Source organism: Stigmatopora nigra, chromosome 1 (assembly GCF_051989575.1).
Source record: "Stigmatopora nigra isolate UIUO_SnigA chromosome 1, RoL_Snig_1.1, whole genome shotgun sequence".
Classification (NCBI taxonomy): domain Eukaryota; kingdom Metazoa; phylum Chordata; class Actinopteri; order Syngnathiformes; family Syngnathidae; genus Stigmatopora; species Stigmatopora nigra.
This window is the reverse complement of record NC_135508.1, coordinates 13,394,464-13,416,991: the sequence shown is the minus strand read 5'-3', so window position 1 is coordinate 13,416,991 and position 22,528 is coordinate 13,394,464. Positions and strand designations below refer to the sequence as shown.

Here is a 22,528-nt window from a genome sequence, read left to right as displayed (position 1 = left end):
CCCCCATTCCAAAAAACATGCATGGTAGGCTGATGAGGACACTAAATTGTCCCTAGGTATGAGCGTGAGCGTGAATGGTTGTCCGTTTCCTCGTGTCCTGCGATTGGCTATCCACTGATTCAAGGTGTCCTCTTCCGCTCTGGCCCGAAGTTAGCTGGGATAAGCTCCAGCACCCCCACGACCCTAGTGAGGATAAAGCGTTTCAGAAAATGAATGAATGAATGGGACTCTTTGCTTTGTTTCATGTTTCTCTTATTTTTATTCGTGCACACTTTCATCAGAGTCTATTAAAAACAAATAATAAGTAAGGGGAACAAAGTATTAGGGTGAATAATGTAGTTTTAATTTGTGTTTGTTTGTGTGTGTTTGTCTATTTGGGCAGGTCACTGCATGGTGTGGCTCTTAGACTGTCCCAGTTTATTTTTTTTCTGTTTTGTGTCTAATTTAATGGACTAAAGTATCATGTCATCCAAGCAAGAGCATCCGTCTCTTGTCACTACTGAGTGGTCACGCTCCCTCGGAGACTTCTTGGGCCCCACAATGAGGTTCTTGTGCGCTACTGTCTGAGAGAAAGCCACAGAAATGCTCTGGCTGGGGAGCAGGAGACGTCATAGATTCCTGAGTGTGGGTCTTTGCAGGAAAAGCCCTGAGTCTCCCAACATGGAGCGGCTCCAGGTTTCCATGGCGAGGGAGCGCAAACAGGAGGAAACACTGAGGGAATCCCGTTATTTTACAGCATTGCACCATTATAAACACTCAGAGCAGGAGAGGGAAGCCGTTCTAGCTAGTCCGAAGAACCGTCGGCCGCCCAGCCGGACCTCTACCACCGCTATTCCTTCCACAGAACTCGGACCAGACATTTTTTTTTACAACTTGGACTTTTGTTTCCCTCTTTTTAAAGCATTTTTAAACTGAGAAACGAAAAATGTGCCCAGTCTTCTAAGACCAGAGTGATCTAAATTGTACTTATTTTTTTTAACTTTTTTTTCTCTCTCCTCTTTTTTTTTGCACTTTCTTCGGAGTCCTGATGTTTAGAGGGACGTGGAGGCTGGCCCAGTACCATACCATGAGGTCCATGGATCAAGGTACTGCTCAAGTGTTGTGATTCTATGGTAATCAACTGATTTTAATCATATTTATTTCTTTTCGCTAAATACATGCAAACCTCTAACTGGTCTTTAATATACATGTCCATGTTTTGAACTATATCAATGTTTAAGGAACATTGCCACATTAGAGTGATTTAAATTCAATTAGGACTTTTTTTGGGCATTTAAACCTTATCAAATGGGCGAGTGTTTATCGTGTCGGGATCACATCTTTGGCGTCCTGGGTTCAAATCCAGGTCATGTACATCTGTGTGGAGTTTGCATGTTTTCATGCGTGGGTTTCCTCCGGGTACTCCGGTTTCCTCCTACATTTCAAAAGCATGCATGGTTGGCTGATTGGACACTCTAAATTGCCCCTAGGTATGGGTGTGATTGTGCATGGTTGTCCTTTGCCACCGGCTCTGACCGGGAGACAGCTGGAATTGGCTCCAGCACCCCCCGCGACCCTAATGAGGATAGAATGGTTCAGAAAATTTGATGAGAAAACCTTATCAAACAAGCAGAGCGCCTTGTGACATCTCACATTTGTTTCCTATTGAATGTACGGCAAAAGTGGGCATGCTTGTGAAGTTTTCTGGTCCATTGGGACACGACACCAGAGGTTCTCTTTAACAGTTTTATCCTAAATTCAATTTTATTTTAAACTGAAGAATTGAACTGACTTTATGCTCTGCCGTCCATGTTACAAAGTGTCAGGGGAGCGTTTCAGACTCCAGGGTGCAGCAGTACAATGTGCTCTGTTAACAACAGCCAATTAAAATGCATCTGTTCTCCCTGGTGCTTCTCCTCACGAGAGTCATGGGGCTGCTGGGACCAGATTTTAAACGCACCCGGGCAATGGTATTTTAAAATGTCATCCAAAATTTAAAGATACAAAATTATAATCCATGTCAAATAGAATGGCAAAGCCTTTGTATGGAATGTCAATAAATATGATAGATTTGAATATCAGCCAGACATATTTGCTCGGGTCTAAATGAGTTAAAATGATAAAAATTAATCATATTATAATAAATTAATAATTCCAATGATGTTTTACATGTGGTTAGCGCCATGGACTCCCGTTGGTTCATTCCCAGGTGGGTCCTCACTGTGTGGGATTTTCATGTTGCCACTGGGCTTGCGTGGGTTTTCTCCGGGTACTCCGGTTTCCTCCCACATCCCCAAAATTTGCTGGGTAGGCTAGTTGAACACTCTAAATAGTCCCCGAGCTATGAGTGGTTGTTTGTCTCATTGTGCCTTTTGGTTGACTGGCGGGATAGGCTCCAGCACCCCCTGCGAGCCTTGTGAGGATAAGGAGTTGACAAAATGAATTAATGACTCAATGATAAATAAGTTGATAATAATATAAGGACATCCATACCTGTCAACCTCGGACAATTGCTCCCCTTATTAATCATTGCAATTTCCCTTATTAAGCGATTTTAAAAAATGCAACAAGGTCCATATTTAATGACATCACACTTAAAAGTCTATTAAAAAATCCGCCTAAGTGGACGGTGTGGTCAGTCAGGACGCACTAATTTCAAGTCTGTGTAAACGTCGCTGTATGACACGGACAGTTTAACTGTCTGGGTACATTGCTTGCTGACGCGCTATATTTAAATCGTGAAAAGGGTGGAAGCATATCATGCTTAAAGCATAACAATTAGCAGTCGACGATGACGTTTTCGTCTGCTGCAGGTGACCGAGTTTGAGTTTTAAAAAATGTACTTGAAAAAAATCTCGTTCAAAAGTTGTCATACTGTAAAATAAAGTCTAAATACGGGGAAAAAACTTATAAATTGACAGTTATGTGACATACACGGAAAGGCGGGGTGTGTACCCATGATGCGAAATGCGATTTAACAATAGTTCCGCCTTCACACACGCAAACAAGCGAGAAAGGAAACATGCGCACTCGTCCTCCTCTCTCTCGCGAAAGGGCGATTTGTATTTTTTGACGATATCGACTGGTGGGCGCACTTGATGTCTGCGCCCCCTCCTCAAGCGGAGCCCGGATTTGACATCAGACAGATGAGCTCCTTGTGCGACCAGAAGCGACGGGAGGAGGATCTGAACCGGGCCGACTGTACCGACGACGATCTGCCCTTTGAGTACTTGTTTGAATATGAAGCACCTTGTAACTGCAAGACTGACAATGAGGGAGGATGTCAAGGTTTGTGAGCAATTTTCACCAACCTTCCTGTCCTCTTTTTTTATGGGGGGCAGAACCCCAAAGAATTGGGGGTGATTTATTTGTACGTGACAACAAGATGTGAGTTTTTGATTCAAAATTTAGGGTTTCTGAATGCATTTTCTTCCAAAATAGGCTCAAAAGACCGGTTGTCAATATTTGTATTTTTATTTATTTACATCCCCTCAGTATTTCCATCCTAGCTAAATTCAAAAACAGTTGAGTAAGCCATATTATTTTTTTTAAGACCCTCTTGAGCAGGAGTGGCGAACACAGCTCTCGAGCCACATGCGGCTCTTTGCTGATGATCATATTTTTTGTATATACTGTGGCAATTTACCTCGTTTGATCTTTCTTTTATTTTTATTCACACTCAAATTAATCAAGGCTCATTAAAACAAATAATAGAGTATATTAAAAAAATTGGCAGCATGGATGTTTTATGCTGCTTTTGACATAAGGTGTGGCTCTTTGTGTCTAACGAGTTCGCTACCACTTATCTTGTGGTTAAAACTTTGTAACAAGTGGACAGCCCAATTCACCACTGTGTGCTCATTTATTTCCCTTTTTTTTCTTTATCTGAACAAAAGCCAACAGCGGTACAGAAAAAAAAGTAAGGAAACGCTTTGCAAAAAGTTCAAGCAAGCAAACCATTCTTAAAGTTTCAATGCAACAGTAATGTAATTAAAAGGTACACTCCATTGAGTATTTCGACTGAGTTATATTTGAAAACAGTTAACTGTAGATTGATTGGTCACCATGTCAATCACGGGATACATTTATGCAGAAAAAAATGGGCACCAGTCAGATTGGGAATGGATTTCTGTCAATTACAGGGTTCATATAGCCATTGAATGGGTTGCAAAGCATCAAAAAATGGCACACATAGATTATTATTATTTTACTATTCAATTCAAACATTGACTGGTCTCCTGTCAATCAAAGAATGAGCAGCCAGTAATGGTAAGGACTTATGAATGTGATGGCCTGTACAGTCTTCAATAGTGATCGCTTGGAAGCACGTTACTGTGATGTTGAAAATACAAATTGTGATTTGTTTTCCCTTGTTTTGCAGATGAGCCCAACCTCGCATCTCACCACGTCCTCAATCCCGAGTCGGAGCCGGCGTTCCCCTTGGAAGAGGTCTCCCCTTACTCCATCAAGTCCTGCAGTCGGTCCTACATCGAACAACAGACAGATGTTCTGGCGGGATACGGCACCCAGCCGGCACTCAACTACCTGGACGGCGGCCGCCCCCCGAGTTTAGCCCTGAGCCCCCGCATCGAAATCACGCCATCCCGAGAGCACTACAGCCACTGTCGCGACTCCCTGCAGAACCAGCAGACGAACGTCAACAGCCCCCGACCCACCTTGACCGTCCCCGGCCACGAGAGCCTCTCCTACCGCGAGCCTCAGTGCCTGAGCCCGGCCAGCAGCAACTCTTCCACCAGTTGGCATTCGGAGAGCTACTCCCCTTGGGCGTCCCCCTGCGTGTCCCCCAGTAGTGCCCACACCCCTGGAGACCTGTGCCCCCGGTTGCAGAACATCCACGCTGGCTCCCCGCGCACCTCTCCGAGCACCTCGCCCAGCGCCGGCGTGACCGAGGACGGCTTCCTGGGGACGTGCTCGCCCTCCCCGCGACCCGGCTCCCGCTCCGCCTCCCCGCAGGGCAAACGCACCTACGACATGTACAGGAATGCCAATTTGGTTCCCAACATCCGATCCCGTAGCCCCTCCCCACTTGGCGGGCACGAGGATCACAACGCGGCACCCCACTATCCGCACTGCACCTTGCCCGATACCACCAACGGTTTTAATTTGCCCCCAAAACTAGTCAAGACGTCCAACCAGGTGTACACTCTGTACCCGGAGCATCACACCGAGGGGAACTACCTGGTGTCTTGCGACCAGGACTCCAAGAGCAAAGCTGTTCCAGAACCGTTCTTTGTCATCCCTCCCATCTGGTCCAAGCCACTGGTTTCCAGCATTTGCAGGTCCGTTTGGCAGAAGAAGCCACACACGCACGCCACATGTTCATTCAATAATCTCACGCATGTCCTTTGTCCCCCATAGCATCCCGTTGGCGTCCCTCCCACCTCTGGAATGGCCCATGCCCAATCGCACAGACCACTACGAGCTCCACATCGAAGTCCAGCCAAAAGCGCACCACAGAGCTCACTACGAGACGGAGGGAAGCAGGGGCGCCGTCAAGGCCCACACGGGAGGACACCCAGTTGTGCAGGTACGGCCACTAAACCTTGTCACCTAGTTTAGAGCGAGGCACAGCCAATCAAATCGTAAGTGATAATCTTATTAAATGGTTAATATCAAACATGGTGGGGGAGACGAGCCTAGCACGAAGTTATTTTGACTACTCTAGCGATTATTTATTTTTACAAGTGGCTTCAAGTCCAGGTCGGTCCACCTGTGTGGAGTTTGCATGTTCTCCCCGGGCCTGCATGGGTTTTCGCTAGGTACTCCGGTTTCCTCCCACAATAGTTTTCCGTCGTCTCATGCCCTGTGATCGGCTGCCCACCGAATCAGGGCTAGGCCCAGAGTCATCTGGGATAGGCTCCAGCACCCCCGGCGACCATACCGACTGTAGAGCGGTATTTTTTCTATTCCAGTGAGTATTTAAAAAAAAAATACTAGTCTAGCAACTTTTTTTTTACTAGTCTAATGATTACTTTTGGTTGTTGATGATTGTTTTTCGTCAGTTAACCAAATTAAGTACGTGTGTGAAAGACCGCTGGGGAACGATCCGAATATATATATATATATATGTCCTTTTCATCGGCCGAAAAGCTGTTATCCTAAGCTTCAGGGTGACGTTCATGTCATTTTATTTCCTGTGTGTTTACTCTTCACGGCGCAGTGCTAAAGTGCTTTTGAGGCTGGACTAGAAAGACAACCGCATATATTCTTTTTTTAAATATCCGCCACACGCCATTAAAATGGTGCTACCACACAAACAAGCTCACTTCCTCTGCTTCTCTTTTGTTGCTTGCATTTCTGTCAACGCTGTACGTCAAAAAATCTTGATAGAAGTTATGCTATGTCACCAAGTTAAAGCCGAAACTAACTACATTTAGTTTCTATGAAAATTGGTTACAATAAATATAGTAATTCAGACCATTCAGTACAAATGATTGTATAAAATAACAGTACAGAACTGCAAAGGAAAAAAAAAATGTCAACTGTTATCCCTGAAGAGTTTTTCTAATTCAAGCTGGTCTTACAGCAGTACCTTTAAAACTAAATTGCCATTTTGTAAATAAATAAAATCATGATTTGGGTCTGAATAAGAAGATCAGAAGTAGGGTTGTTCCATTCATTGGCACTTTTCACAAGCTGCTATGTCTGGTAGACTGAAAAAATACATATAATACAGCAAACTAACCTAAAATTGTCGACAGGTGTGGATTTTGAGCGTGAATAGCAGTTTTGTTCACATTTCCCATGCATTTGGCTGGCGACCAGATTTACTCTTTTTAATCACCTTTTTCAGCCACTTATTTGAAAGTCCAAGCGCCACCAAGTCATATTCTGCTTTTCACAGTGGGGACTCTTTGTGTTGTTCTTGCATCTTTTCCACACTCTTGGAAGGAAGGCCTCCGGTTGGCTGCTTGGTTCTGCCTGGCTGGACACAGCTGCACTCCTACCCGTTGTCACTCCTAGCGCCTGGCGTCCGTGCAGCCTTTCCTCCATGTGACTGGCTCCGTGCTTTACTTTTCCTACTTTGAGCTCAGTCATGACTCACTGCTCCTGCATGTCGCCGTGACAACCGGTCCACTACTAATGTTTGCACTCGCTTTCCCCTTTGTCCACTCCCTTTAGTTGCCATAGCGACGGGTCGTCCTCAAAGATGTTACAAAGTGTTGATGAGGATTAAAAAAAGTAAATTCTCTCGTCTTTTAGGCAGACATCTCAATTATATTATGGATGAAAAAATGTTAACATTAATAAAAGAAGTGAAGTGCTTTTTCAGTTACATTATATGTTCTTTTCGTGACCATTTCTTCAAAATACAAGACATTCAAATAGAGACTGTCATACAAATATAAGAGAAGATAAAAACTGCCAAGCACAGAAATGAAAATACTGCAAATACCAAAGCCAAACATATTACAGTAATACCTCGTTTACAGCGGTTAATAGGTTTAAGACCTGCCGCAATAGGTGAATAATCGTGATCTAGGGTCAGTGTTTTTATTGTCTGTTTAATATTAAATATGTCTAAACTCACTCTGTTCTTATTCCTTAACTCCTAAAGTTAGACACAGCCTTCTACTGGCGAGTAAAATCTCCAATTGCGACTTGACTGTGCCCCCCCCTTTCATGTTTGTATTTTTCTTCCTACATTATAAACTTTTCATCAATCTATCAATCCATATAAAGCCTGATTTATGTGTGTATGTTAAGATATTCTCGCTATGTTTGTCCAAACCGTGCAACGTAGAGAGTTGAATTTTTTTACGGCGACCAGAAACGGCTTTCGGATCCTTCGCCTTCTGTGTGTAAAGTATGTAAACTCAATGTTATTTCCAAAGAGAATTTTTTTAATAGCGCAACAATTACTATATTTGGCGGAACTACGAGTAGCCGCGATGGGGTGGATCTGTCAATTGGCAAGTTTGCTTTCTTATTATAGTGCACAGATCTAAAGTTAGCGCAGTTGGCAGCGTGTAAGCTCAACACAATTGCTGTTGGCAAGCCATCAATGCCACACAGACAACCGGTTAAACGTGCCCCATATGCTGGCTTTCACGTGGCATTTGGTCATTAATCCCTGTGTCGCTTTTGTCTTCTCCGCAGTTGCGTGGCTACAAAGGCAAAGAGGCGCTGGGTCTGCAAATCTTTATCGGCACGGCAGACGAGCGCATTCTGAAGCCACACGCTTTTTACCAAGTGCACCGCATTACCGGAAAGACCGTGACAACAAACAGTTTTGAGAAGATTGTCAGTGGCACCAAGGTCCTGGAGATGCCGCTAGAACCAAAGAACAACATGAGAGCAATGTGAGAATAATACAAGACTCTTACATTTTGGGTTCTAAAAGTGAAGACTGAATTGAAATCAGAGAATCCAAATTTTGTCCGGTTTCGACTATTTCAACGTTAGCTTTAGCATGCCAAGGCGCCTACCTTTATCGAACATTGACCTCAATCGTTCCGCTTGACAGAATCGACTGCGCCGGGATCCTGAAGCTGCGAAATGCCGACATCGAGCTTCGGAAAGGCGAGACGGACGTTGGGCGAAAGAACACCCGTGTTCGCCTGGTGTTCCGGGTGCACATACCTCAGCCCGGAGGACAGCACGTTTCACTCCAAGTGGCCTCGCATCCCGTTGAGTGTTGTAAGCACAATACAATCACACACTTTGCTTTCAGTTAGCCATCGTTTTATTTTTGTATTTTTTCTTAATCTTCCACTGACATTCAAATGAGTTCAGCGCGGCGTCCACCACTCAAAGATGTCTTTATGCTCATATGGCAGCGAGATTTACTACGTGTGTACCTAACTGTGAGTGCAGCTTGGCTCCATCCAAGTATGTGTACACAGTCTTATTAAAGCTTGGGCTGTAATCAAAGCTCAAACAAGAGCTTCTTTTTTGATGCAGTTTTGCTTGGAACACAACATTCCTCTTTATGCAAATTACCACGGCAAAAATTCCCCTTGACGAGGCGTCATTTCGGTTCATATTCCTGCCGTCGCTACCTGTCTGCACGCGAGGCGTCGTCGTAGGTGTTCTCCCGGGTGCGCCAAAGTGTAAAGATCACAGGTTGCTTCCTTGGCTTGCAGTTGAGGAGGAAGCAGTAGTGCGACACCCTTTTATGAAATGCCATCTATGATATTGTAAAAAAAGTATAGATTTTTTTGCCAATGGGAGCCGGAGTTGCCTTCATCAGGGGATTGTTTATAAGGTTTTTTTGTGGCAACATAACCCCAATTAATACTTGAATATGAACATTATTGATTGACGATCATATTTCATAATGGTTATTCAAATACACATCTGCGCGTTGTATAACAGTTTGTAAAATTAAACTAAAAATGTGGTTACACAAGTGTGCACACCCTCTTCAACGTAGATTTTGCTTTCTATGGAACAAAGCACCTAATTATAACGCAAAGTGGTGCTCATATTGTTTGTTTGTTTTCTTTAGAACTTTAACTAAAGCCTTAGACAAGGTACAAACTAAAAATGATGAAGTGTGGGCAGAAAATCAATTATTTTCTTCTCATTATTGGGATAACTGATGAATCTTTTTCCCTTACAGCTCAGCGTTCAGCACATGAACTTCCCATCGTTGAGAAGCAGGACTCTGACTGCTGCTCTGTTCTGGGAGGCCAACAGATGATCCTGAGCGGACACAACTTCAGCGCCGATTCCAAAGTGGTTTTCATGGAAAAAACACAGGGTGAGTGGCATCTTTGACTTTTTTGGAGTGAATTTCCACATATGCTAGCAAGTTCTCCAGAAACCGCAACAAGAAAGTGACTTCTGACTCAGAAAGCCACTATCAAGCTAACATTTTGGCTATATAGTAACTTGTCTACATTACGTCCTCACTTCCTTTTGCCAGTTTCTTCTTCATGAGTTGTCAATGTGGTTTTCAGAATGTATTAGGCTTTATTTTGACATCTTTTTACTGGATCTGTTTTTGTTTTTCTTTCGTAAATGGCATAATGTTCCTTTGTTTCCCGTTTTTACGACTGGACAAAATGTTAGTCAAGATTATGTTGTTTTAATGAGCTTTTTCACAGCGGGTGTGCCCGTATTTAACACAGGTTTAGGTTTAACGGGAGTATACAAAAAAATACATTTTGTAACGCAATGGGACGTTAGCCAATTAAGAAGCCATTCAGTTGTTGTGAGTCTTGATAATGTGTGGATGTTTTAATAATGTTTTTTGTTGTATAAGAAGTATGGAAGGCAAAAAGTGAGTGCTTGTAAAATGACATTTTTGAATTTTTTTCAGTTTTTTTCTATGTAATCTTTCTCAGGAGCCGTTCCCATTTCTGTGCTTTTTTAGTATAGGATTTAGAATTAAGCAGTGAAATAATAGAGGAATCAAAAGGGTAGTACTATAGTATAAAAGTTGCTCCATCAGCTAAATAGAGGTTATTCAATGATTCATTATGGAGATGATTGATTGAGAATTGCAAGAATGGGTGAAGCTAATATAGGTCCACAAGAAGATTTTTTAAGAAAAAAGCAAACATAATAGTAATAGCATTTTTGTTTCTTTGGTTGAGTAAAACTGTACAATCACAAAAGTCAAAATACTCTTTTTGATAAATTTCCAGTATTAATTAAAAAAAAAATATATATATATTTATTTATATATATATATATATATATATATATATATATATATATATATATATATATATATATATATATATATATATATATATATATATATATATATATATATATATATATATATATATATATATACATATATATATATATATAAATAGAAATATATAGAAATATATAAATATGCTTTGTGCTTTGGCAATGTCACCCTAAAAGTTTGCACTGCAAAAAGTCTGTCCACTAAAAGTGAAGCAGAGCCACCAATCCTCTTCCAAGCTCTCGCCACCCGTCGGGTTTCCCTTCTGCTGTTACGAAACGTGGCAGTGACGGGGAGCGAGGCCGACATGGAAAAGGAAATCTTTCGGAAAAGGATTGTTAGTGTTTTGGAGAATTGCAACGTTGTGGACACTATAACCGTGAAATCCAACTGAATGGAAGACAGCTGTGTCTGTCTGGAGCTCTGCCGGCTTGTGCAATGTCACCACTGCCCCCCACCCTCCCCTCCCCTTCTGATTTCCACTTCCTCTCATAATCATGTCCAGAGGGGTGAACTCATGTCGGGGTCTCCCTTAGAGTGGATTAGAAACACTGTGTAAACAAACACAATGCCAAGAGAGCAATCATTGAGGAGGAGTGGAGTAAAAATGATGGTAGAAGGTTGGCGACGTGTGGAATCCCCCCCCCCCAAACCCTAGCCATACCCCCCTCTCTCCACCCCCAGCCCCAAATGCTCTTTTCCCCCTTCTGACTTAATGAAGTAGTGTGCTTTTTAACACTGCCAAAAGTCTTTTCCAGCTGTATAAATGACAAATTATTTTGGGAGTGCCAAGTTTTCATGAACATACTTGCATAGAATCGCTCTCCTTTATTCTTCATGGCACGGTGGAAGTCAAATTGTAATGGCTTGTGAAAATTCTAATGGTTGTTGGCACGTTAAATACCTCCGCCCATACTTTTTATTCCGGAGGTTTTGTCAGCATTAAAGCAATTGCCATGTTCTGAATAACATTTCTTTGAATCCAACTACCTGAAAATTCAAGAATGAGCCCAAATGTTACCATTTGTATTACTTTTACCACCCAATTGTTGTGGAATTTTGGGGAAACTTTGGATTCGAGTGTAATGCGGCGCATGAATTGTGATTTTTGGCGAGCTGTGACGAAAAAGTATGTATGTGGGAGGTGCTTCAATCTTATGTAAAATGGCCTCCAGGTGACATTAACATACAACTAGTTCACCAACATTTTTACAATCAGGCAGCAGACTGATTATTTAAATGTACACTTGATGGATATATAGGCAGTCAAGTAACCCAACTCATCTCATTATCTGAACGGCTTTATCCTCACAAAGGTCACGGGGGGTGCTGGAGCCTATCCCAGCTGACTTCGGGCCAGAGGCGAGGCACACCCTGAATTGGTGGACAGCCAATCGCAGGGCACAAGAAGACAGACAACCATTTGCTCTCACACTCATACCTAGGAGCAATTTATAGTGTCCAATCAGCCTACCATGCGTGTGTTTGGAATATGGGAGGAAACCGGAATACCCGGAGAAAACCCCTTCAAGTAACCCTAAAATAGATTTACAAGACATTAATTGTACTTCACAAGAGAAATGATTTTTTTTTTGCTAAATCTTCAACTCGAAAGAAATCTGCTTTGGTGTATTTCACTAGTTCCCACTTTGAGTGTGCGTTGTTTTTTTTATATATCCTCCAGTAAGGAAGAATCCTGCTGAGTCAAACACAAATACTACATTCCAATGTTGTTTCCGACTTTTTAACAATCTGGCCTTGTCAGTTGTGAACTCCAATGAAATTGTCACCCAAAGACATACGATTAACACAGTTAAAAAGTACGAGTAGACGAGTGACAAACTGCTTCTTTTCCTCTCAGATGGGATGCAAATTTGGGAAATGGAAGCGACTGTGGACAAAGACAAGAGCCAGCCGGTAAGTAGATGACAACACAGTAATAGCTGGACCCAGTTTGACGTTATTTATATTTACTGTGGTCTCATAGAGCATGCTGTTTGTGGAGGCGCCGGCCTACCGCGACTCGTCCGTCTGCCATCCTGTCAAAGTGACCTTCTGTGTGGTCAACGGGAAACGAAAACGTAGTCAGCCCCGCCACTTCACCTACACACCACTGCCATGTAAGCTCAGCAGAAGATGTTTCATAACGTTCAATTGTTCATAGGTAGAGACATATTTTACAACAACTTTGCATAATTTGTTCTTTAATACTACCTGCTGAACTTTTTGAAGAAAATTATAAAACTATACCAATTTTGTATGATATGTATGTATGGAGGAGAAAAATGATTCATTAACCCATTAAAATAAGAATTACTCAATTGCGAGTAGCAGCTGAGAAAACATACATACACGCGAATGTAAACACACCATTTAACATCTCCAAATTGATGTTACGCACACTGAGAAAAACTCAACATTTTTTCTTCTTGTCTAGCTCCACCCATCAAGACCGAGCCCCTAGACGAGTATGAATACAACCGCATGAGCTTCCCCATGTCCCCCATCATGGGCATCGTCCCTCATTCCCACTACCACAACACACACGGCATACTCCACCCCGATCAGGGCCTCGTTTCCAACATGGCCTCGTGCCAGCGCCTGGGCTCCGGCCTCCCAGCACAAGAATCCCGCTTCCCGAACCAGAGCCCGGCCATTGTCTTCTCTCGTGCAGGGAAAGGGCTGAGCGGCAGCCCGGCGCCCTATCAGCACCCCGTGCCGTTGACCCCGGAGCCCCAACGTTCCGTCCTGGTTCACGCAGGCTCTCAGGCGCCGCCTGCCGCAAATATGAATGCCGGCAAGCACACATCCATCATCCAGTTTTCCCCCAACAACCAACACCTGCTTCGTGCAGGCGACCCGACGCAGCTTGACGACCACGATATGGTTTTCTGCGACGACTACTCCCCGCAGGGGACCCAGCGATCTCCGCCCCCGCCTGGGAATCCCCCTCAGCAATACCCAACCGTGATCCAGCAGCAAACATATGTTGACAAGGAGCAGCCGCCGAAAGAACCAGCGTCAACCGGAGGGACGCCAACAGACGGAGCCCGGAGGGTGACGGTGAAGGAGGAGAACCTGGATCAGGTCTACTTAGATGATGGTGAGTGTAAGTTAGTGTTTTTTTTTCATACTCCGAGGGCATGCGATAGCTTTTATCAACTAAGACACAGATGGCTTTCTTATCTCTCCCTTTCAAACAATCAAAGGATATTTACAATATCATCTCCGTCTCTTTGTAGGAGACGCTTTGATCAATGAACTCATTCTTTTCAAACATGGGGTTATGATACGCCAAGCAAGGTGGAAATAACACAGATTATGACTCATATGTTTGTACTTTGGCCCGTCCGCCCTATCACCTTCGAACAGAATTGACAAGCAGCAGTAGGCGGGATGTGCCATTTCCAATTTTAGAGCAATGGCTTTTCCAAAATAGGTTGGACATTCAGGTGAAACGTTAGCATGCAAATGAATTTTTTCATTTAGAATGTGTTGCTGCGGACCACCGACACATTGACAGCGAGTGTTATGATGGAAAAACAACTTCCATGGCAACCATTGTCAAAGCGCGGAACGGCCTGCCTGGGAGAGCCGGGGAAAGCCTCTTTGTTTGTTGTATTTGGCCGGGGATTCTCCTTGGCCCCATATCCCCCCCACGCCCCCTTCCCAGATCGTACGGGGGGAACCCACCAGAGCATTAGCTTTTTTCCTGACCGCAGAATTCGGCCAATCTGGCTCCAGAAATTCCTGTTTGCAGCTGCTGTACTAAAAAATCCAGCAAGGTGTGTGTAAGATAGAGCGGAGAATGGAGGTTTATTTTTTGGGGGTGGGGGGGAACGGAAAGGGTTGCGTGTGGGGGCGGGTGGGTTTTATATGTGGAGTCAATGGAAAATATTAAAGCAGCGATGGAATTTGTGTTTTTTGGATGGCGCTCTCAGGGTTTCCCTCCACAGTAAACAGCAACAGGCTTGTGACTTTTTAAATTAACTCTTGGGAGAACACTTATGCAGTTTGATTCCTGTCTTTTCAATTTGTGAATGCCAAGTGTCCATGAGTGTTTGGTCAGATTTATTTATTAATTTATTTTTTTTACAATTTTTGGGTGTGACGTCAAGTTTACTTTCCATTTGCCTCCAAAATGAAGTAAACTGTATCTTTATGGATAGTAAGTATCATGTCACAATATACCAAAATAGGAGGTTAAAGTGTGGTACGAGTGGCTTTTTCTCTGGTGGTATAAGATTGATTGAAGTCATTGAGTGGTTAGCGCGTCGGCCTCACAGTAGAGGACCTGGATTCAAATCCAGGTCGGCCCACCTATGTGGAGTTTGCATGTTCTTCTCGGGAGTGTGTGGGTTTTCTCTGGGTACTCTGGTTTCCTCCCACATTCCAAAAACATGCATGTAAGCTGCTGATTGGACACTCTAAATTGCCCCAAGGTATGGGTGTGTGAGTGAATGGTTGTTTGTGTTGTGTGCCCTGCGATTGGCTGGCCACCAATTCAGGGTGTTCCCCGCCTCTGGCCCAAAGTCAGCTGGGATAGGATCCAGCACCCCCCGTGACCCTCGTGAGGATAAAGCCGTTCAGATAATGAGATGAGTTGGGTTACTTGAATGCCTATATATCCATCAAGTGTGCATTTAAATAATCAGTCTGCTGCCTGATTGTAAAAATGTTGGTGAACTCGCTGTATGTTAATGTAACCTGGAGGCCATTTTACATAAGGGTTAGGGATAGGCTCCAGCACCCCCTGCGACCCTAGGGAGGATAAAGTGGTTCAGAGAATGAATGAATGAATTCAAACCATGTTATTTTTCTTTTGATAATGTTGAGACATTAAGGTGACATATACACGCTTTTTATTATATTGGGCCTTGCTCGTCTGTTACGGAACGGGAGCCCATTCACTTTGCATAACGTCAACTGACAGCGTCAGACGAAAGTCAGGTTTTTCCTCTTTGAAACCTGCTATATCTTTTCCCTCCTATTGTTTCCATGGTGCATGTGCTTGTTCAAACGAGACAAAGTGTTGTCCACTTTCTTCAGTGTGTTTAGTTGAAAAGAAGCAGGAAAGTGGGGCTGTGGAACAAAATGGTCAGAGGCAATGAAGCAGGTGAAAGGCCTCCATCAGGTAAAGATATGGCTGGGCAGAGAAGATAAAGCACACAGTGACAACTTGGGCGTACATAGCACATGCCAGGGTGTTGTAAAGCCTATTTTAGAGGACTGTTCACATTGTTATTTCTTTCAGTGGTGATGAAATATCCCTTAAGGTAATACTCTCAAACCACATTCTTGTGAAGGATTATTTCAGACTTGAATTGAGTCAAATTGGGATATTGTAGCTTGACCACAATAAATACTCGCGTCCAATTCGATCATTTATTTATTTTTACTTCAAGTCAGTATTTGTTGGCTGGCTGCCTATTTTATAAATATAAGTTCATTCCAGTTTTCAGTTAAAGGTTGTCTACAGGCAATTTGTCCAGCATGTACACCCCCCACCCCCCCTTCTAGTCGGAGCAATTGCTGAAGAAAACTGATGGAATTTGTGACACACTTCCAATACTAAAGCTGTTCCAAGTTGCTTCACACCTGTGCAGTGCAACCATAAGCACGCAAACGCACTTTAATTCCAGACGTCAGCAGGCGTGTTTCTTTGACTTTACTCAGCTACTGTGCAGGTCGGCAACTCCAACTCTCCGCCCCGCTGGCACCGGCGTCGAGGGCAAGACACTCTCCTATTGAAGGGTGCCAAGCCTTCATTAGATCAAGTTGAACGCTACTCTGTGTTTTGCCGTCTTCGAACATTTTTTTTTGAGAGAGGGGATTCGGGCTTGTGGCTGCAGTGGGGAGATAAAAGCCGCCCGAAGGCACGAGATGATCAAGCAAATTCCAACGCATGCTTAAAATAAACAGATGTGGTGAGAAAGGCACAGAATCGTGTTTGGTTGCTAGCAATGTTAAAAATGTGCTTAGATATCACTTTGTTGGACTTTTGCAGAAAAAAGACTAGCATATTTTCTATCTATCTCCTCATCTATTTGTGTGACACGAATTGTGTCAGACTGTCGCTAGTAAATTGCATTGCGACACGAATTGTGTCAGACTGTCGCTGGTAAATTGCATTGTGTCTTTGGGCCCTTATTCCATGCTGTATGAGGCCCATTGTAACATAACAGTAGACAAGAGAATTTCAGAAGGGCTCGCCCACAGGCAGACTTTCCGAAATAGGCCTTTGATAAAAAGCTTACTTGGTTCTTTTTAATGTGGCAATTGACGGGTGAGTGGCTTCTGCAGAAGGACCAAAAATGTGCATGCAAGCCATTGAAAAGTCTAAGCTACATTTGCTTATTTGCTTTATGAAACGATGGCTATTTATACAGTGAGCTGTTATGGAGTTGTTTGTTTGTTTTTGTTTGTTTTTTATTTATTTTTTTGTTCGTTACACCCTTTGACTCACCACTATGTCAAGCACAGGGCTGAATGATGTCGCTTTGTTCAAAAAAAAGCAGTTTACTTGGAATGAACTTGTTGACTTCCATCATTCTTATCAAAAGCTGCCATTCCACGTTTGGAAAATGCTCCTCCCACATGTAATGCTTTTTATTCATCTTCATTTTTAAGCATAAATAATGCCATTAGAAAGTCATGGTATGATTTCAATATTTATAGTAGTGACGTGTTGGTTGGCGTTTGATTACTTGGCTGAATGAAAGTAGTGAAACATGGCTCAACTGCTCACCGCTTTGTATTTCAATGATTTCAGATAACAAAGCAAAGCGGTGGGTTGCCATGACTACAACAGGCACAGACACAACATTCAATGTAATTGCCCGTGTAGAAAGCAAAGAGGGATTTTGGCCCATTTTGAAACGTTCACATTAGTCATTGGACTTAATGAGTCGCCAGTGACACAGTGGAAGCTGTGGCGGTCCGGAACATCGCTAAGCGCCAATGTACACACACATACACACACACACACACACACACATGCTAGACTAGTGATTACGTTGCTTATTTATTTTGACAGCCAGTTGGTCTCCTCTACTTCCGACCGACCCAAAATGACAACTGCACACTTGACCTTTTTTTGAGTTCGTCAGGTTGACTGCACAAATCCTTGTCATTGTACACTTGCTAGATTTTTTTTTCTGCTTAATTTCACTGTTGCTTCTGGTTTCTCTCAGAAATAATCACTTTTTTCAAATCAAGTTTGATTTTGAAATGATCACATTGCTTTATGTGAATGTGTATGATGTGAACAATTATCTCAATGTTACACACCAAACAAGTTTTTGTGTCATGTTTTTAATGACTATGTATTTGTATAATGTAATGTTAAAAAATGGCGCACAAATCTTCATTCATAACCTTAGGCTTTAAGACCTTATCCTAATTGAGACCAAATCAATAGCTCCCTCTTCTGCTTGTTGTGACGTTGTGCACTTTTATTTTCCATTCATTTTTAATGGAAACCTTAAGATGCGTCTATTCTGATATGAACCAGGGTTATTTTGTCATTTCATTCATTCGTTTTCTGAAGTACCAAGAGAAAACCCACACCGGCCCTAAGAGAACATACGAACCCCACACACATGGACTAACCTGGATTCAAACCCAGGAAAAGCCTCATTTAATTCATCCCATTTGAATCTAATATCCTCATATGGTCACAAAACTAAGAATTTAAATTCTGCCCATGTTTTAGACCCATAGAAATGTCGATCCCTTCAAATGTCAGTCACTCTTCTTTAAACAAACAGAGGCCGTTTTTGCTCTCACTTAATGCAAAAGACCTCATTTTCCACTCAGTGCCGATAAAGTGTGCTGCGACTCCCAAGTAGTTAAGGTTAACCGACACCCAGTGGTTCCCCTTTAAGGTGATGTGATAGAACAGACCCCCTGCCAACAGTTTCATTCAAATGGGCTGCAATCACCACCAATCCACTTTACAATGGAGTTTGTCACATTTTCTGTCAAATTCTGTGAATTTTTCCATGTTTTCGAGTTTTATTTAGGACACATAATGAACTGTAGAAGTAATGCGTGTAGTGTAAAATCAGATCAAAATGACTGTTGGACAGACAATGTTATGCACAGTCACAATTGACTATATATGAAGTTACAATGAATGGTTTCTCCAAATGGGATTGTTAACAAAAATGTGTGTTCTCATTTGGATACTGTTTTTCCCCCTTCATTTTTTTGTATTAATAATTTCAAATGTTTTTTTATTTTTTTTACAGTGAATGAGATCATATGCAAGGACCTAACCGGTGGTCCAACTCAAGGACAGTCCTAGAGGACATGCCCAAAGAAGTATTCTGGACCAGGTCCACTTTGAAGAATCTCCGACAGCAACACCATCTGACATTGTAGGTTTTGTGTTCCAATACTTTTAACCCAAAACCTACATATGGTAGATGCTCTTTATGAAGGAAGCACAAAAACTAAAGGTAACTTATTATTTTGCTTATCAAGAAAAGCACCTATGTTTGTTTACCAGTGATGTCAATGATGAATGAAGAATATCCTTAACTTAACTGGTCAATCATCTCAAAAGGGCAGTTTTGTTATTTCTACTTTATTTTTAAATCCTTCTAGTTAAAATGTATATTTGACTTATACATACTTACAATGCCAAAGAGATTGAAGAATGATCCGGTGCCTTAAGGAAATTTAACATTATAAATGGGATTAACTAGCTAAAAACTAGACATGTTTTCCTTTTAAATGTTATTATTCACAAGCTTTATTTTTCCCACCGGCAGCTGAAAATTTGCACAGAATGACAATCTTAGTTTTCTAAATCAATTTTATTCAGTGAATCAAAATCTGAAGTGTTAAAGTCAATTTCGAAATAAAAATGAGCTCCATTTTTTTTCATCTGAAAAAGAGTAGATCATCTAATTTCCACATGTGTTTGGCTCATGGAGACATTGTTCATTTTACTTCATTTTTTTAAATGAAAAGTGTCTTTGCCAAGCCTGTGATGCTGCATTCATGATTGTAGTTTCCATTCTGAGTTCTAAATTAAGAAACAATCTGCACTTTGACACCATTTTAAGTGACCTTAGGGAATTACAAGTGGACCAATTTGACTTGCAGTTCTTCAACCTTTTCTTGTACATAGCAGATTTTTTTTTATTTTTCAGCCTATATAGAATGACAATATATTCAATGCCAAAGTCTTGCCTATGCACAAGATTCTTGAAGCCCGTTTGAAACAGGGTACTGGAGCGACAGTACCTTATTATTTTTGTACTTTATTAACGTACACACGTGCTCAGATATATGGAAGCTTATTGCATTTATCTTTAAAAAAAAAAGTCAGAAATTAATTTGTTTGGGGTTGTTTTTAGAGTTATTTTGGAAACTTTTCAAATTAATTAATTTTCTGGTGTAGTTTTTGAAAATTATTTTTCATTTTTTTGTTTTGGGCTTTTTTGAATTATTTTTCTTTTCAAAATTAATTTAGTTTTGGGGTTATTTTTTGAATTATTTTTGAAAACTGTTTTACAAAAAAAAGGGTATTTTATTTTCTGGGGTTGGTTTTCAATTTTTTTTTCTAGTTTTTGATTTTCTAATTATTCCATTTTTGTTTTTTTAATCAATTTTGTTCAATAATAATTGGCCTGACTTAAAGTTATTTCCATTACATGTTGATAATTTGAATGCTCTTGTTTCAAATGCTACAAATGGATAAAATCTACATATATCTAGCATAAAATGCAATCCGAGGCGGAAGTTTTAATAGACAATAGAGCACGTTTTATTTTGTAATATTGATTGATTTATTTCCCCTATTGAGCCAGAACAGCACAATTGCAGCTGCCTTATATTGAATGTAATTGCCCCTTTTTTGTGTAATGAACCAAAAAGTGCTATTTTTATCTCTGCATATAATGCTACATTGTCTTTATTGTTAATATTGTATTGTGCACCATATCATTAATTTTGTTGTTTTTTTTACCAGGAAAAACTGAAGAAAGTTAGAACTCATTTAATATCTGGAATTTTATTCGTGTGTTGATTTTATTGAGGTTTACATTCTGTATGTTAAACTGTAGGTCAGGATATTTTTGTATTCTCAAAAGCAACAATAAACTATATCGTTACTCAATCCACTTTGCCTTATCAGTTGGTATTTTGTCACACAAATATTTTTATTTTATTAATTTATTTTTTTTACATTTCAATTGAATTATTGGTCTATAAAATTTATTGATGTATTTTCATCTTCAATAATTAACTCTGTGCCTGCCATTGAATGTGGCCATCCAATCCAATCTAGCTCCATCTGGTGTTACAACTGAGAAGTGCGAGGCTAAACTCAAGCTCATATTATGGCCCCTCAATGATATTTTCATAATTTGCTAATAAAACTGGGCAGCAGGCCGTAAGTGAGCGTTCATGCAGTAGTTTGGACACCCCTGATTTAAAGCTATATACATGAATTTGACTTGAGCATTAATGGATCCTTAAATGAACTAAATTATACAAGTTGTCAAAAGACGACATGGGTGGGTGAGGCGGTGTGGCAATAGAGTACTCGGTTGGTAACGGTTGCCATGGAGATGGGTTCGTTTGGCACTCTCTTTGTGAATGAAGCTTTTTGTTCAGGAAGTATTTGGCTTATGACGACAGCCCGCCGCCCTCCAAAATAGACGGCACGTGGGTCTTGCCGCATAAATGAGCTGACTCTGGTCTACATCCGCCTCACACATGCACGCACACAAGCTCACGCGTGTGCATCTGCGTGAGTCATGTGGCCTTTTCCGTTTGGAATTTTACGCTTTAAAAACCCACATGAAGGGAATATAGAGAACTTGACATTTTTATTCATTTGGCTTTCAATAATCATCAAAACAGAATCCCAAATTGGTTTCACGCTTATGATTCCACCACTGATGGTATGGTTATTTATTGTATTCATTATAATTCAATAGGTTCCTACCTCATAGTTTTAGAGGGGTGGTCTATTGGGTCTTACATTATCTTGTGGCGATCCGGCAGCCCAGTGGATAGTGAGTCGGCCTCACATTTCTGGAGTTGAGGGTTTGATCCCCCCATGAGCCTTGTGGGGATAAAGCACTGCAGAAAATGAATGAATGAATGATTATCTTGTTATTGTTTTTTTTTTGTGCAGCAAGTGATTCTGATTTGCCATTGGTTTCACCTGTTGGGCCACACCCCCTTTTACTTCTGCCACCTGTTCCTTATTGTCTCTTGAAACTTGTTGTCGGTTTTGCCTCTTTTTGTTTTTTAGATTATATGTTTATTTCAAGTTGATGTCACTACCTTGCGTGGTTGCCTCCTCGCTGTTTTTTACATGTAAGTTTATTCAATTTTTCAGTTTTGTTGTCGCCTTTTTAAAGACAAATTGTTGGATTGGGTGAAAGTAAAGTAAACCTGCATGAATTTTAATTAAAAATTCATTTTAAAAAAGTTCTAGTGAGTTTCTGCCCATGAGTCAGAGATTTAAAACTCACTTGTTCGAATGTTTTCAGTTATTTTCAAAAGGATTCCATTTATATAAAAGAAAATCATATTGACCTGACTGCATCTTTGACTCCAAGCTATTGAAAACGACAATTTTGCTGACATTTTACTCCATTCAAATATATATGCACGTTACAAAACAATTGTCCATTAACACGTTTTATTATTTTAAAAGATATAAACATCATAGTGCATGACCAATATCTTGTTCAAGGTTAGTTAAGTGGAGATTAGATTTTTTTTTAAAAGGCCTTCTTGCCAAAGTCAGACTACAGCCTGAATTAAAAAAAAATACTGAAACATTTACTACATTTAAATGTTTTTAAAAAATGCACAAAATAGATGGCTATCTATTATAGAGGAGTGTTGGTT

The 22,528-nt window shown here is 41.3% G+C and overlaps 1 protein-coding gene across 2 annotated transcripts; it reads left to right on the top strand.

Annotated features, from left to right (window-relative positions):
• The first annotated feature begins 834 nt into the window (after positions 1 to 834).
• On the top strand, positions 835 to 20,750 carry nfatc2a (nuclear factor of activated T cells 2a). 2 transcript variants are annotated; one of them, XM_077729167.1, is made up of 10 exons: positions 835 to 1,085; positions 4,361 to 5,279; positions 5,359 to 5,527; positions 8,101 to 8,303; positions 8,468 to 8,640; positions 9,566 to 9,706; positions 12,510 to 12,565; positions 12,636 to 12,768; positions 13,086 to 13,751; positions 18,901 to 20,750. In XM_077729167.1, exons 1-10 carry the CDS (start codon positions 1,028 to 1,030, stop codon positions 18,954 to 18,956), a joined length of 2,574 nt encoding a protein of 857 aa, XP_077585293.1. In that variant the 5' UTR covers positions 835 to 1,027; the 3' UTR covers positions 18,957 to 20,750. The 2 variants fall into 2 exon arrangements, with proteins under 2 accessions (XP_077585293.1, XP_077585283.1); XM_077729157.1 differs by lacking the exon at positions 835 to 1,085 and adding an exon at positions 2,995 to 3,267.
• Positions 20,751 to 22,528: the final 1,778 nt, after the last annotated feature.